We start from the raw sequence: 13,811 nt of genomic DNA on the forward strand, positions 1-13,811 counted from the left end.
TGGAGTAGCGTTCATCAGTTACAGAAAAAGGTATCATCTGTTTTATCCCAGGTAGGTTAACTAACAAAAAACATGAAAGAATAAATGCAGTTATTCCGCTAACGTTAGCTGAAGTAATTCAAGTGTCTCCCCCATTAGACTAGTTAAGGCTAGTCTAAATAACAGTTATTATAATAACGTTAATAATAACGGTTATTTACTGTTATACTTAAACAATTGTCATTATCTGATCCACTTACCACTGTCTTGCTTTCTTTTTTAATCACTCTTTTTTTCTCTTTCTGTTTTCACATCCTAATGGAAGAGTTCTCTTAATTTTCCTTCATTGATGTTGTTTTCTGAAAATATAACTGCCGAAAAGTCAACGGGAATGACATTCCCTTTCAGGAGGTTTCCGTCATCCATTGTCAATGCAGACACTGCTGTGGAGTAAAGTTTGTCAGCCCTTGGGGCCCCCTAACGGCCTGGGACTGGAAGCAGTTGCCTGCCTTACCTGTTCACAAGCTGCGCCCTTGACCATAGTCTCAGGCAGTGTCTGCTATATACCAGACACTTCAGGAAATGTTCACCTCAGCACCTATAATCCGACATCCAAATCCTGAACTCCCATTCATGATGGAAGTTAATGCCTCAACCACTGGCGTAGGAGCAGTGTTCTTTCAGTGGCAAGGTACTCCTTCCAAACTATATCCATGTGCTTTCCTATCCCTAAAACTCTCGGCAGTGGAACAGAATTATTCATCGTAACCAGGAGCTGTTGGCAATCAAGCTGGCACTTGAGAGTTCCCTTTAACTATTCCTGGTCATTATGGATCACAGGAAACTGGAATATTTCCATGATGCAAAATGACTGAACCCTCATCAAGCCGGATGAGCCTTGTTTTTCACCCACTTCAACATCTCTGTCACATACCATCCAGGGTCCAAAAATATGAAAACTGATGCCCTTTCTCAGATTCACTCCTCTGAGCCAGCCCTCACCACTCCTGAACCAGCGCTCAACCATGTCCTACCTCCTACCAACATAGTCAGTCCCATCTACTGGACCCTGGATGAGCAGATATCCCAAGCCAGCAACAGCGACCCAGCTCCTGCCGAGTGTCCCCCTAATCATACCATTGTGCCAGTGAGAGTGTGTAACCGACAGACTCCCTACATGCGTCCTTGGGCTCTGGACATCCTGGCATGGCACAGACCCTCTCGATTCTTCAGAACTGTTACTGTTGGCCCACCATGTCCCGCGTTTGGCTCTTCATCCAAGCCTGCCCGGACTATTCAATGTCTAAAGTTTCTTGCCATCTACCAACCAGAATATCCGCCCTTTGCCCGTCCACACCACCTCTGGCCACACCTTGGAGTAGATTTCATCACAGACATCATGGAACTCCAATGGTTACACGTGTGCTGGTTGCTGTAGATCACTTTACCAAGGCCTGCAATCTGGTTCCACTGAAGGTCCTCCCAACTGCCCTGGAGACTGCAGAAACACTGTTCCAACATGTCTTTCAAAATTAAGGCCTCCAGGAGAACACAGTATCAGATCACTCCCCCCAATGCATCTCAAAGGTTTGGAACGCATTCTTTATGCTCCTGGGGGTGACTGTCAGTCTCAGTCGAATGGGCAAATGTAGAGGAAGATCCAAGAGATAGGACATTTTCTGCAGACACATAGCCATCTTCATCAATATCACTGGAGTTGTTGCCTGCCTTGGGCCGTGTATGACCAGAATTCCCTTCCCCAACCAGCCAATGGCCTCACTCCATTCCAGTGCCTACTCGGCTTCCAACCACACCTTTTCCCATGTTCGGGGGAACCATCTGATGTACTGGCAGTGGACCATCTCCAATGGGTCATCCACTAACAGAAGAGCCAGGCTGATGCTCAACGTTCAGCAACACTGCAGTACCAACCCAGGCAGAAGGTTTGGGCCTTCACCAGAGATATCTGGCTCCAGCTGCCGTGTTGCAAGTTAAGTCCATGCTACATTGGTCCCTCCAACATTCTAGAACAGATATATACAGTCACATATCTCCTTCAACTTCCCCCTCAGTACCATAATGCATCTTCTTTTCATGTATCACTCCACAATTCTTACAATTCTAGAACTCTCTGCAGTTGGGTTCAATGTCTCCATCTGTGTGTAGTCCACATCGTAACACACGCAAACACTGGAAAAACATATGAAACTCTGCACAGACAGTAGCCCAAGCTCAGGATCGAACTAAGGACCCTGTGAGGCAGCAATGCTACCAACTACCATGCGCAAGTCACATTAAATAATACTGAAATAATTTAAATATTGAAGAATGAACTGACATTCCATATTTTATGTGTCTGTCATTTTCTGCAAAGCTATTTTATTTACAGCATATTCATGTGCCCCCTCTACAGGAATAAAACTACCCACAAATGAAAAAATGTAGCAACAGTGATATAGTGATAATGTGGGTCCATCACAGCTTACCTTGTGCAGAGCAGTTCGGCTAATGCTGAAACCTTTTTTTGTGAAATGAAGTTGCTTGAAGACATTTTGTCTTCTAATAAAGTCAAAAAGTAACTATCCTTAGAATTACAGTACTTGCTTAGTTACTTTGACAAGTACTATTGAAATGACTAAAAAACAGATCCCTGGATTTTCTACTAGCAAATAAGTATTCTATATAAGAACATCCTCTGCATTAACCAACCAGTGATTATGTTATAGTGTCACAAAAGAAGTTGAGCAATATAGGTCATTAGAGTCTGCAGCTTCTATTTAAACTTTTAAAGCAAGTTGGCTTCACTTCCCAAATACCCTTAGCTTTCATTCACCATGCCCATTCGTTTTGAAAAGGAGCCAAGAAAATGACGGCACTGATCAAATACGTAGGCGTGAATTATTAAGCACAAATTTGTTATCAGATGAATAAGGAATGGTGAGTTAATGGCCAAGTTTTACACGGGTAAGAACTTCTCAGAAGCACATCTTGCTGTTTGAACTTTGGCTTATATAAGGTAAAGAGTGGTTGTAATGTTTCTGATCAAACAAACATAAAAGAACTTTTCTTAGTCTCTGAAAGCAGTAGTGATGATCATGCATACACATAGAAGACTGTACTCAGTGAGTAGCACAAGTAGGACTTCAAGAGATGGTGATAATTAGCACTGTGCTAGGTTGCCATTTCAATAAAATTTATCACAAGAGCAAAAGAATGTGAGCATTTTTTCTGATAAGTATTAAAATTTAAATGGGGACTTTTCAAGCAGCCTCTTTTTTTTTTAAATAAAAATTTTAAAGTTTAAAAGTAAAATTTTGTATTAGATTTTGCTAAATAATTTAACTGTGAGGCTCAAACCTTTGGCCCTTGCTCTGCCATTTATAATACACTACATACTTGAATTGAACAAAATGTAATAATAATGAACAGTGTATGATCTAATATCAGAGTTTTCCAATGCTGTCCATGTTGTCCCTGTCCATTTAGATATTGTTTTCAAAGCAGTCTCATATGAAGAAAGGCCTTGTGAAAATACAGGTCTGATTTTCAAAGATTCAACATCAACATTTATTAAGCTTTGGAAACTAAATCAGTGGTACGTTTATTTTGAGAACTTGCCTCAGGCCACATGAGCATATTTTAATATGCTTGTTAAAAAAATCCTCCCCACAGTAAAAGCAACACTAATATCTTAATGGCCTCATTTAAAAAAGGAAGAAAGAAAAAACTGATATGCAAAAAACATGGATTATGAAGAAATCCAATTATAATCAACTGATTGGCTGTCTGTAGTAATAATTTGATGAAGAGGAGGCAGTTCAATTTTGGAGCGATTGCCCTTATTAAAAAGCTTTGAGGAGAAGCATGCTTATTACTCTGTTTTGATACAGATGAGATGGAGTCTAACTTTATTAATTTCCCATAATATTAATAATCATGTTATCCCTTCGGCTGTGCTGCATTGGGAGAAGCTGAAATTATTCCTTGATGATTCCTGAAATTATTCTACACATGGGATTCCTAAAAGCAATCACATTTTTAAAAGTACAATATGCCATTTTTTTTTTTGAGATACTCAGTTTCCCCCCTAAATCTATGCTTTCCATTCACATTCAGAGTAAATAAATAGCATCTGAAGCTATACAATTATAATGATGTAATAATGTGAGTGTCAATTTCTTAATTATTTATCAGGAATAAAGTTATACACGTTGAACATGGTCTCAAAATTGCAAAGAATTTACATTAGCCAGTGCATATGACGTAATAACAGAAGTGTTAAAAGCTCAAATTGTTCATTCAAGTTAAAGTAGAAAAAGTAAGAGTAGAAGAAAGATTCAAAAGAAAAAGACATCTGCCTGAAATCACACATTGATGGTGAATTAGTGCCACTTTCACCATGGAACCAAGTTAGCAAGGGCAACAGATTTAATCCTAATCTATGAAATGTTAGCTATCATGATCATAACTCTGACCAAACACACTAATTGAATGCTAATAGCTAGCCATCCAAATACAAATTGGAGTGATAACTACAATAACTCTATGTATTCATACTGAGCTAAAAACGAATCTTTAAGAATTACAGATTTTTATTTTATGATCCTGGTAAAAATTAAACACCATTCTCAATTCATTCTCACGCTACCACACAGGATTCTTGTTGATCTTGAAACTGTGGCAAATCACAGGTTTGCAGAAATTTGCATAAAAACACAACGCATTCAGAAGAATTCACACAAGCTAATGTTAATAAATACTAAACTGGTTACAATTTTGCATGAGATCATGCTGGTAGATCACTTTTATTTATTTGAATTGACTTAAAGAATGTTACTATGGGTTTTCAGATTTTTTCTACATGATGCCCAGTCCATCCTCGCATTACTATATTAAACAGCTTATCATGTTCTCCAGGAAACCAGAGCGCTTCTCTGAAGACAACTGTTTCTTAATACTTTTCAGCCCAGGGGTTTTCAGCCCCAGTCCTGGACCCACTGGATAGCAGTTTCAGGTTTTCCCTATTCCCAGGACACCTGAGGCAACTCGAGGCACTCGATAATTAGTGGATTAGATGTATTAGGTGTATTGACAATCAGTAAAAGTGAAAAATGTAAAACGGGCAGTGTGACATAGTATGGAAATCTGAAATACAGTTTTTTAATTCCACTTATAAAACAGCCCTGTTGAATTTTTTTAACTGACTGGTCAGGAGATGTTGATTAATTTTGTACAACAGCAGCTCTGACAGTAGTTCCAGTGGCAAGGCAAATCACAGGTTTTCATTAATGTACTTGTTCTAATATGCTATCATTTGTCACCATCCGTGGGTTGAGCTAGAAGTAGATGCAGATGCAGATAAAGACATTTATTTAAAGAAACGTACTAAGAAACAGATACACTATGACAACCTTGAAACACACTGTGGCAAGAAACAAACATCGAGACATGAACAACGGGAGTCTAAGACAACGAAAGACAGTGAATCAGTACAGACAATGGCTATATATACACGAGTGCTCATTAACCAAAACGTGAATCAGGTGCAGGTGGTCATGTGACATGTAGTGCAGTGCAGTGGCTGATGGGAAGTGGAGTCCAGAGCTTCCTGATACGTGACAGAACCCTCCCCCAAGGGCGCTACTCCCGGAGCGCCCAAAATTATACGTCCTCCATCTGGTGGTCCTGGCCCCCTGGAGAAAATGTCCACCGCAAAATCAGGAGGCCGGGCGGCTTCTACAATGGCACAGGGAGGCTGAGATATTTCCTCGGGAGAGCATGAAAGCGGCGCGACGTCCCCAGCTGAACTGGAAGGCCGAGAGAAGTCCCCCGTGCGGCCAGGGAGATGAGCGTGGGTCTCCTCGAAGCAGAAGGAGGGAACGCTAGTTGCCACGGAGCAGGCGGGCTGAGCGACGACCTCAGCTGAACGGGGAGGCTGAGCAACGTCCGCAGCTGAACAGGGCAGCGGGACAGCCTCCTCGGCTGTGCAGGGCAGCGGGACAGCCTCCTCGGCTGTGCATGGCAGCGGGACAGCCTCCTCGGCCTGTCCCACTGAGGTCGCCATGTTGACCTCAGGTGAGAGCTCCACAGCTGAGACCTCCCCGTAGGCCTCAGGCTGGAGCCCCGCTGTCCTCATTGCCCCCCCAAAAAAAATTTCTGGGCCAGCCTTCACCTCTGGACTGCGCAGCAAGGTGTGCCTCCCCTGCAGTGGAAAGCCCCAGATGCTCAGGTTACTCTGCTGGCTGTGTTGCAAGGCGGACTGTGGCGCGAGCGGAGCTTGGCGATGCGTGTCGGCGGACTGTGGCGCGGGCGGAGCTTGGCGGTGCGTGTCGGCGGACTGTGGCGCGGGCGGAGCTTGGCTGTGCGTGTCGGCGGACTGTGGCGTGGGCGGAGCTTGGGGGTGCGTGTCGGCGGACTGTGGCGCGGGCAGAGCTTGGCTGGCCGTGTCGGCGGACTGTGGCGCGGGCGGAGCTTGGCTGGCCGTGTCGGCGGACTGTGGCGCGGGCGGAGCTTGGCTGGTCGTGTCGGCGGACTGTGGCGCGGGTGGAACTGGGGCGACCGGGTCGGTAAACTTGGGCGTGAGCAGCATTTGGTCATTTGGATCAGTAGGCTTGAACATGAGCTCAGGGACGTGAGGCTTGGCTTGGACCTTCCTGACTGGAGGCTGGACCTGGAGCTCAGGGACTGGAGGCTGGACCTGGAGCTCAGGGACTGGAGGCTGGACCTGGAGCTCAGGGACTGGAGGCTGGACCTGGAGCTCAGGGACTGGAGGCTGGACCTGGAGCTCAGGCACTGGAGGCTGGACCTGGAGCTCAGGCACTGGAGGCTGGACCTGGAGCTCAGGCACTGGAGGCTGGACCTGGAGCTCAGGCACTGGAGGCTTGACTTGGATCTCAGGCACTGGAGGCTTGACTTGGATCTCAGGGACTTGAGACTTGACTGGGACTTTGATATCAGGGACCTGAGACCTGACTGGGACTTGGATATCAGGGACCTGAGACCTGACTGGGACTTGGACTTTCCTGACTGGAAGCTTGGCTTGGATCTCAGGGACTGGAGGCTTGGCTTGGATCTCAGGGTTGAGCTCTGTATGACGTTGCCTGTAGTAGTGGGTAAACGGCAGGGCAGGTTCGCCTTCCAGACTTACCCCCTGAGAAGTTGTTCTAGCTCCTCCTTCGCCTCCGGACTCCCGAATCGCAACATGAAATCCCCCACAAACTGTTCTACACCGTCCAACGGTGACGGGCCGGTCCAAAGAACCGGGACCACATAAATCGGAGCCATTGCTTCTCCTTTGGCTTAGGGTCTAACAGGCTGGCGAAATAGCATTGACAGTCTACCAGGAAATACCCTGGGGCACCGAAAAATCCGTCAAATGGGTCCGGAAGCTCCATAGATGTCCATTGTGGGAAGTGGACGGAGTCTATAGCGGGGACGGTTGGCGTCGACTTCCGGGTTCTGCGTCTCCTCCGTTCTCCTGCTGCTTCCATCGTGGAGGCGATCTGCTGCTTCTGATAGTCGGTCTTTCGTTCTGTCACCATCCGTGGGTTGAGCCAGAAGTAGATGCAGATGCAGATGCAGATAAAGACATTTATTTAAAGAAACGTACTAAGAAACAAATACACTATGACAACCTTGAAACACACTGTGGCAAGAAACAAACATCAAGACATGAACAACGGGAGTCTAAGACAACGAAAGACAGTGAATCAGTACAGACAATGGCTATATATACACATGAGTGCTCATTAACCAAAACGTGAATCAGGTGCAGGTGGTCATGTGACATGTAGTGCAGGGCAGTGGCTGATGGGAAGTGGAGTCCAGAGCTTCCTGATACGTGACATCATTTCTACAGCTAATTCACAGGGACTTGGTTTGCGTACAACTACATAATCTAAGCCTAATAACTGATTTTAAAAACATGCTGTTATTTAACAAAGAGAACCATGAATCAGTGAATGAACGAATCCTTACAGGATTTTGTGGAGATTAGTTGTGATTGTTGTGGCCAAAAATGCTTGATGTTGCTGCGGGTTTTTTTTTTCAAAATTTGCAATGCAACTTGCGGAGTTCTTTTTGGGGTTTTTTTTTCTCCAGAAAACTACTTGAATTGCACAAAACTTTTTTTGCAAAGTCTTTCGCAGTGATGTTTGTAAAAATGAGACCTTTTAGCTGTACTCATGTTCAACGCACATGAATCAAAGACGGCCTTGGATGAGCAGTGGCAGTGGTAGCTCAGTGGTTAAGGTGTTGGTCTACAGCTCAGAAGGTCATGAAGGTCATGGCCGCCAAAAATGCCACTGTTGGGCCCTTGAGCAAGGCCCTTAACCCTCAACTGCTCAGATGTATAAATGAAATAAATGTAAGTCGCTCTGGATAAGAGCGTTTGCCTAATGCCATAAATATAATGTAAGTGGATGAATACGTGTTGTGATAACGTTACATGACGTGACTTTGCCCAAATCTGTGGAAAATCTGCGGTAATTTTGAAAAATTGCAAGCTCCTCCCAGTATTGAGGATTTTGCATACATTTCTACAATTGCAAAATCGCTAAATCCTGGAGGGACAGCATAATCATTAATATGGTGAAGTTTTCTGTAATTAACATTTATGGAGGAAATTTCCAAACTCTTTTCTCCACTTTCTCCTCCAGGAAAATCTTCAGGACAAAGGATTTTGGTTTCAGTGTCTTTTTGTCTTATTAACATCAAGAGAGACGTGGTAACAGAATGACTGTTTAGATCTGCTACAATGTAAGTGAAAACAGGATTGACTGCTGTGGATGTTCTACAACATTAAATGTGTAATACCATAAAACTATAAACTGTCATTCTTTAATTCTTAAAAAAAAGTAATAATTTTGGTCAAATTGCTGTGGTATAAGAGGAATACAGCACCTTGAGACATGCCATCTAGACCAATGTCATTGATTATTTTAAGAGTTGGCCCTGGTGTATTTTAATCTTAACGATTGTCACAAATAATTATTTAAATGTATGACCTTAAGGTTAAAGTTGTCTTTGACTTGAGAACCCTTGCCATGAATCAGAACATTTTGTCAACCTTCCCATGAATGAATACAAGTTCGGGACGTACCCAGGCCACTTCACTTTTTGCACAATTTATGGCATGACAGATTCAGTTTTGAAATGGATTAGATTTTCTTTTTGGTCATTAATCCGCATAATAAACCATAACAACAAAGCAAAAACATGTTTTTAGATTTTTTTTTGTGCAAATTTATTACAAATCAACAACAGAATACTTTAATCTATCTAAGTATTAAGTAATCTAAGTATTCAGAACCTTGGCTAAGGGACATCAAATTTTCCTCAGATGCATCCCATTTGCTTTGATTATCTTGAAAGGTCTCTAGAACTTGTGTGTAAAAGGTCTGACACAGTACATGTCAGAAAAACCAAGCCACAAAGGAACTCTCTGAACCCCTTCACAATCTAAATAGATCTTGGCAAGAGTATAAAGCCATTTCCAAAGCTTTGCATGTCTCCATTTTGAAGTGGAAAAAATTTGGAACCACCAGGACTCTTCTTAGAGCTTCCTGTCTGGCCAAACTCATTAACTGGGATAGAATAGCACTTGGTCAGGGAGGTGACCAAGAACCCAAAGGCCAATCTAACAAGAGCTTCAGAGGTCCTCCACAGAGATGAGAGAACTATTCAGAAGGAGAACCATCTCAAAAATATTTCATCAATCAGGCCTTTATGGTAGAATGGCTAAACAGAAACTACTCCTTAGTACAAGGCATATGGCAGGCACTTAAAAGACTCTGACTGCATGAGGAAAAAGATTCTCTGGTCTGCTGAGACAGAAATTAACTTGTTGGGCTGAACTCTATGTCTAAACACTATGTCTGCTGAAAACCACATACTGCACATCAACTGGCTAATATACTCTCTCTACAGTGAAGCATGGTGGTGGCAGCATTATAACAATCTCAAGGACACAGCCAAGACAATACTGAAGTAACTTCAGGACAAGTCTCTGAATACCCTTGAGTGGGAGACATTATTTGATTATTATAAATGCAATGCATTAATGGCCAAAAAAAGCCAGTCTATTTTTAAATTTAATCTATAAGACACTGTAAAGGGGTCTGAATATGTTCTGAACTGACTGTATTTCTTCTTTATGTATTTCTATGCATAGTCGTGTTCCTGTGTTGTGTTTATCTGGATGTCTGGGTAAAACATGATGATGATGCGTGATATGCAATAAGACATCAGTCTACCATACACTTTTTTGTTTGTTTGTTTGTTTGTTTTTTGTAAAACACCATCACTGCTTTATCCTGCAATCACATTTGAATAAAATCAAAAGACACTGCATTTCACTTCTGTGGGTAGTTTGGAGCCATCTGGTAATTCATTCTATTTTCATGTTGGTTGGGGCTTATTTACTGGATCACTTTGCACTGATAGCATTTTACATAAAGACATAAAACAAGGGCCATTATTGAAAAGTTCCATGAGACACGACATACACACTTTTTAATTGCTGTGTGTGTGTGTGTGTGTGTGTGTGTGTGTGTGTGTGTAATTTGGTGCTCTTTTCTTCTGCCATTTTTCAAGGTGACACTGCGGGGTCCTTCAGGGCTTTCTTTCCAATCCTTTTTGGGATTGAAATTATGATGGAGTAATTTTTCCACCGAAAATTGCCTCTGTCACTTGTGGTCGGTATCTCTATATATTTCTCAAGTGGATTTCTCTCTCTCTTTCTGTCAGATACTATGCCAATCCATTTCTACTCATTAATTCTTAGTATGATGTTGCCCGAGATAAGTTGATTTATCATGCAGGTTTGATAACATTATGGGTCTTTAGACTGATTCTGAATAACTCAATTATTCATGATAATTGACTGATAATAATAATAATAATAATAATAATAACCAGAAAGGTGCTTATGAAAAAAAAAAGTCATACATGTGACCTCAAATCTCACATGAAAAAAACAAACAAACCTTTTGCTTGCATATACACCTGCTTGTTTCCAGTGTAAAATAAAAAAGGGTTGTGTCATTAGAGATTTACGGGCTGATTCCTCTGAGGAAATGTGTCCTCATTTTTATTTTCAATAGAAACTTCTCTAATTATATTGAAGTGAACTTACTGGTGGTCGATTCAAGGGCAAAAGAGTTACATCAGTGTGGTTTAAGCATAAAAACAGGGCTAGGTGAAATATTTCTGCTGCTATTTTTAACACATGGAGGTATAATCGCTGAACGAGCATGCCAGTTTAAGATGGGGTTGACAGTTACATGGGATTAAACAAATAACAAAAAATAATGTCGTATTTAGACTCAAAATGAGAGGAAAATAGAAAAGAATATTTGACTGAGAGAATATAAAAATAACAGAATAGTTATAGAAGAGGAGATTGAGTAAAGTGAAGAGAACAGTGAGAAAACAATATCTGATAAACATACAGGCCTCTCAGAAGAGACCATTGAGAAGATTGCGACAATACAATAATATTACAATAAGAAAATATAAGAAGGAATTATTGAAAACAACTCAAGAGTGAAGAAGAGAAGAGAACAGAAGAGAAGAGAAAAGAAGAGAAGAGAAGAGAAGAAAGGAGGCAGGGCTTGGGTTTTAGTCAGTACAGTAACGGCAGTAAAGCCTTTAGCCACTACAGACTTCTTTCTGCTTGAGGGTTTTTAGACACCATATGGCGTTCAGAGATGAATCATTCATCTCCTACTGTAATTCCGTTATTCTGCTTTGTGTACGTAACCCTGGACAAACATATTTTCATACAGCTCCTGACCTGCACGTATGGTCTTTTTATGGAAAGACACATCAAATTCACACAGCCATCCAAAACATAACTATTTGACTTCGCAGGTGACCTGACACAGATTTGTTTTTTTTTTTCCCCCTTTTTGAATAGGAATACAAAAGGCTCTTTTTTTTTTTCAGCGTGAGACCGTCTGCCCTGTCCAGCACACGTCCATTTGTCTGCTCTGGCTTATTGTCCTGCCTGCTTGCTACGGTCATTACATCACAATTATGAGGGGGGGGAAAGGAAACGGACGGAAAAAAGAGAGAGAGAGAGGGAAAAGACAGAAATTTAGGTCAGTGGAGATGAGCTCGCGGCGATCTGTCTACCATGGGAGGAGTATACACACACAAACACACGTACGTGCACACGCACGCACACACATATGCACATGCACACACGGGAGAAGGGTCACTCACTTGCATCCTTTCCTCTTTAATGAGACATAGCTGATTACAAGTCATTATTGTATGAGAGTTGTACATCTCACTTAAAACATTAGAGTCTGCTAACAACTTGAGCTGATTGCACCTAAACAGGAAGTAAATGTCCCAGGCCCTATCTGTGTTGAGACTTACATCTCTCACTCTTCTACATAAATACATTATTTTCCAATTAGTTTCACTGTAGTTACTGAATAATTCATAGTGATACTGAATAATATGCTTTAAAATGAATAACTGAGAAGTAAAATCTGAGTTTAATGTGTAAAAGTACAGATTATGTTAACAAGGCTTGAAATTAAATCTGGCACTGGCCGGGGACTCTTAATTTACCAGCCACTTTGGTCACCAACTTACCTTAAAATGCCACTCATCCATAGGTGTGTGCATTATAATCTGCGATGAAGCACGTTTCCTTACGTAGGCACATTTTCTTCACTCGTACTGAACCTTCTCCATCCACTTTATCTCACAGCTATATATGGAAACTGTGATTTCTATCCCAGCGAGAGTTTAGTCAGGTCGAACGTGGCACTACACAGTCAGTGTGAACACTTCGGGTCAAACAGTGACAGAGCAGACAGCACAAAGATGAAAAGAGTTCAATAGTGACAAGTGAAAAATCAAGGTTTGTTAAGACTTGTACCTTGTCAAGGTACAAGTAAACTAAAAACAGGGTTCGATTAGAAAAAAATGTAAGTTAATGTCAATCTTGAATCTAAACAAATGACAAAAATCATCCATAAAATTGGCATACCACTTTTCCCTTTCTCTTTGGATGAATGTTATGTGACATCACTATTATTTATATTTTAATTCCATCCATATTTGAGGTCGCCTTGGATCTCTCCTAATCTCTCATCATCTTCATGTTAAACCAAAACCTTACAAACATGGTAGAGCAAGCAAATCCAGGTGAGGAGGTGGTTATGAAGAAATGCATCATGCAACTTTCCATCAGTAATTCATATAAATGTTTCATCTTTGTAGGCTCAACCTTCATAAAAGACAAAGTGAACGCTACAAGAATTCTTAAAAAAAAAAAAAAACAGTAGCACAGGTGAGATTCATCTTCTTGTAGTCGTGTGCACTCATGCTAAGGCTCTCGTCACACAGTAGCATATGACGTAGTATTCGCAATAAATACAGCTGTCATGCAAACTTTTTTTGTGTTCTTGCTGTATCAGCTTTTTCTGAATGACAAGGTACTGGAGAACAATTTTCCAGCAGTTATCTTGGATCATAGAACCACAGTTACACAAGTAACTAGGGGTGGTGAGAAGCATGTGAATCACATATCACCAACAATGTCATGAAGAACAAGATTCACCTTAGGACTAACCAAAAAGGTGCTCAGAAATCTTCATCATACTTACACCACTGTGATGGGTGAAATTAACTTTGTAGAACCTGGAGAAGGTACATGGCGATGCCCAGGTAGCAGCAGTGCTGACCTCTTAGAGCTGAACACCTAAAAAGAAGAGATGCTCCCTGTAGAGTGGTATTTGTCTGGCCCATCTATAGGCCATGGAACTGATGTCCACCACCCAGTGGGTTAGCCTCTGCTTAGACAAGGGTGCCAT

At 41.8% G+C, this 13,811-nt stretch overlaps 1 protein-coding gene across 3 annotated transcripts in view; it reads right to left on the minus strand.

Moving 5' to 3' along the window:
- Positions 1-5,207: 5,207 nt before the first annotated feature.
- The window catches only part of LOC128625462 (microtubule-actin cross-linking factor 1, isoforms 6/7-like), an 11,527-nt gene continuing 2,923 nt past the window's right edge, over positions 5,208-13,811 (minus strand). For all 3 annotated transcript variants that reach the window (XM_053653772.1, XM_053653771.1, XM_053653769.1), the window contains 2 exons: positions 12,586-13,811; positions 5,208-7,510 (listed from right to left, as the gene is read on the minus strand). The exon at positions 12,586-13,811 is cut by the window's right edge. In XM_053653772.1, the coding sequence (XP_053509747.1) occupies positions 5,519-6,598 (1,080 nt within the window). In that variant the 5' untranslated portion in view covers positions 6,599-7,510; positions 12,586-13,811 and the 3' untranslated portion in view covers positions 5,208-5,518. The remainder of the gene's footprint in view (positions 7,511-12,585) is intronic.

This window comes from Ictalurus furcatus, chromosome 22 (assembly GCF_023375685.1).
Source record: "Ictalurus furcatus strain D&B chromosome 22, Billie_1.0, whole genome shotgun sequence".
In the NCBI taxonomy this organism is placed as follows: domain Eukaryota; kingdom Metazoa; phylum Chordata; class Actinopteri; order Siluriformes; family Ictaluridae; genus Ictalurus; species Ictalurus furcatus.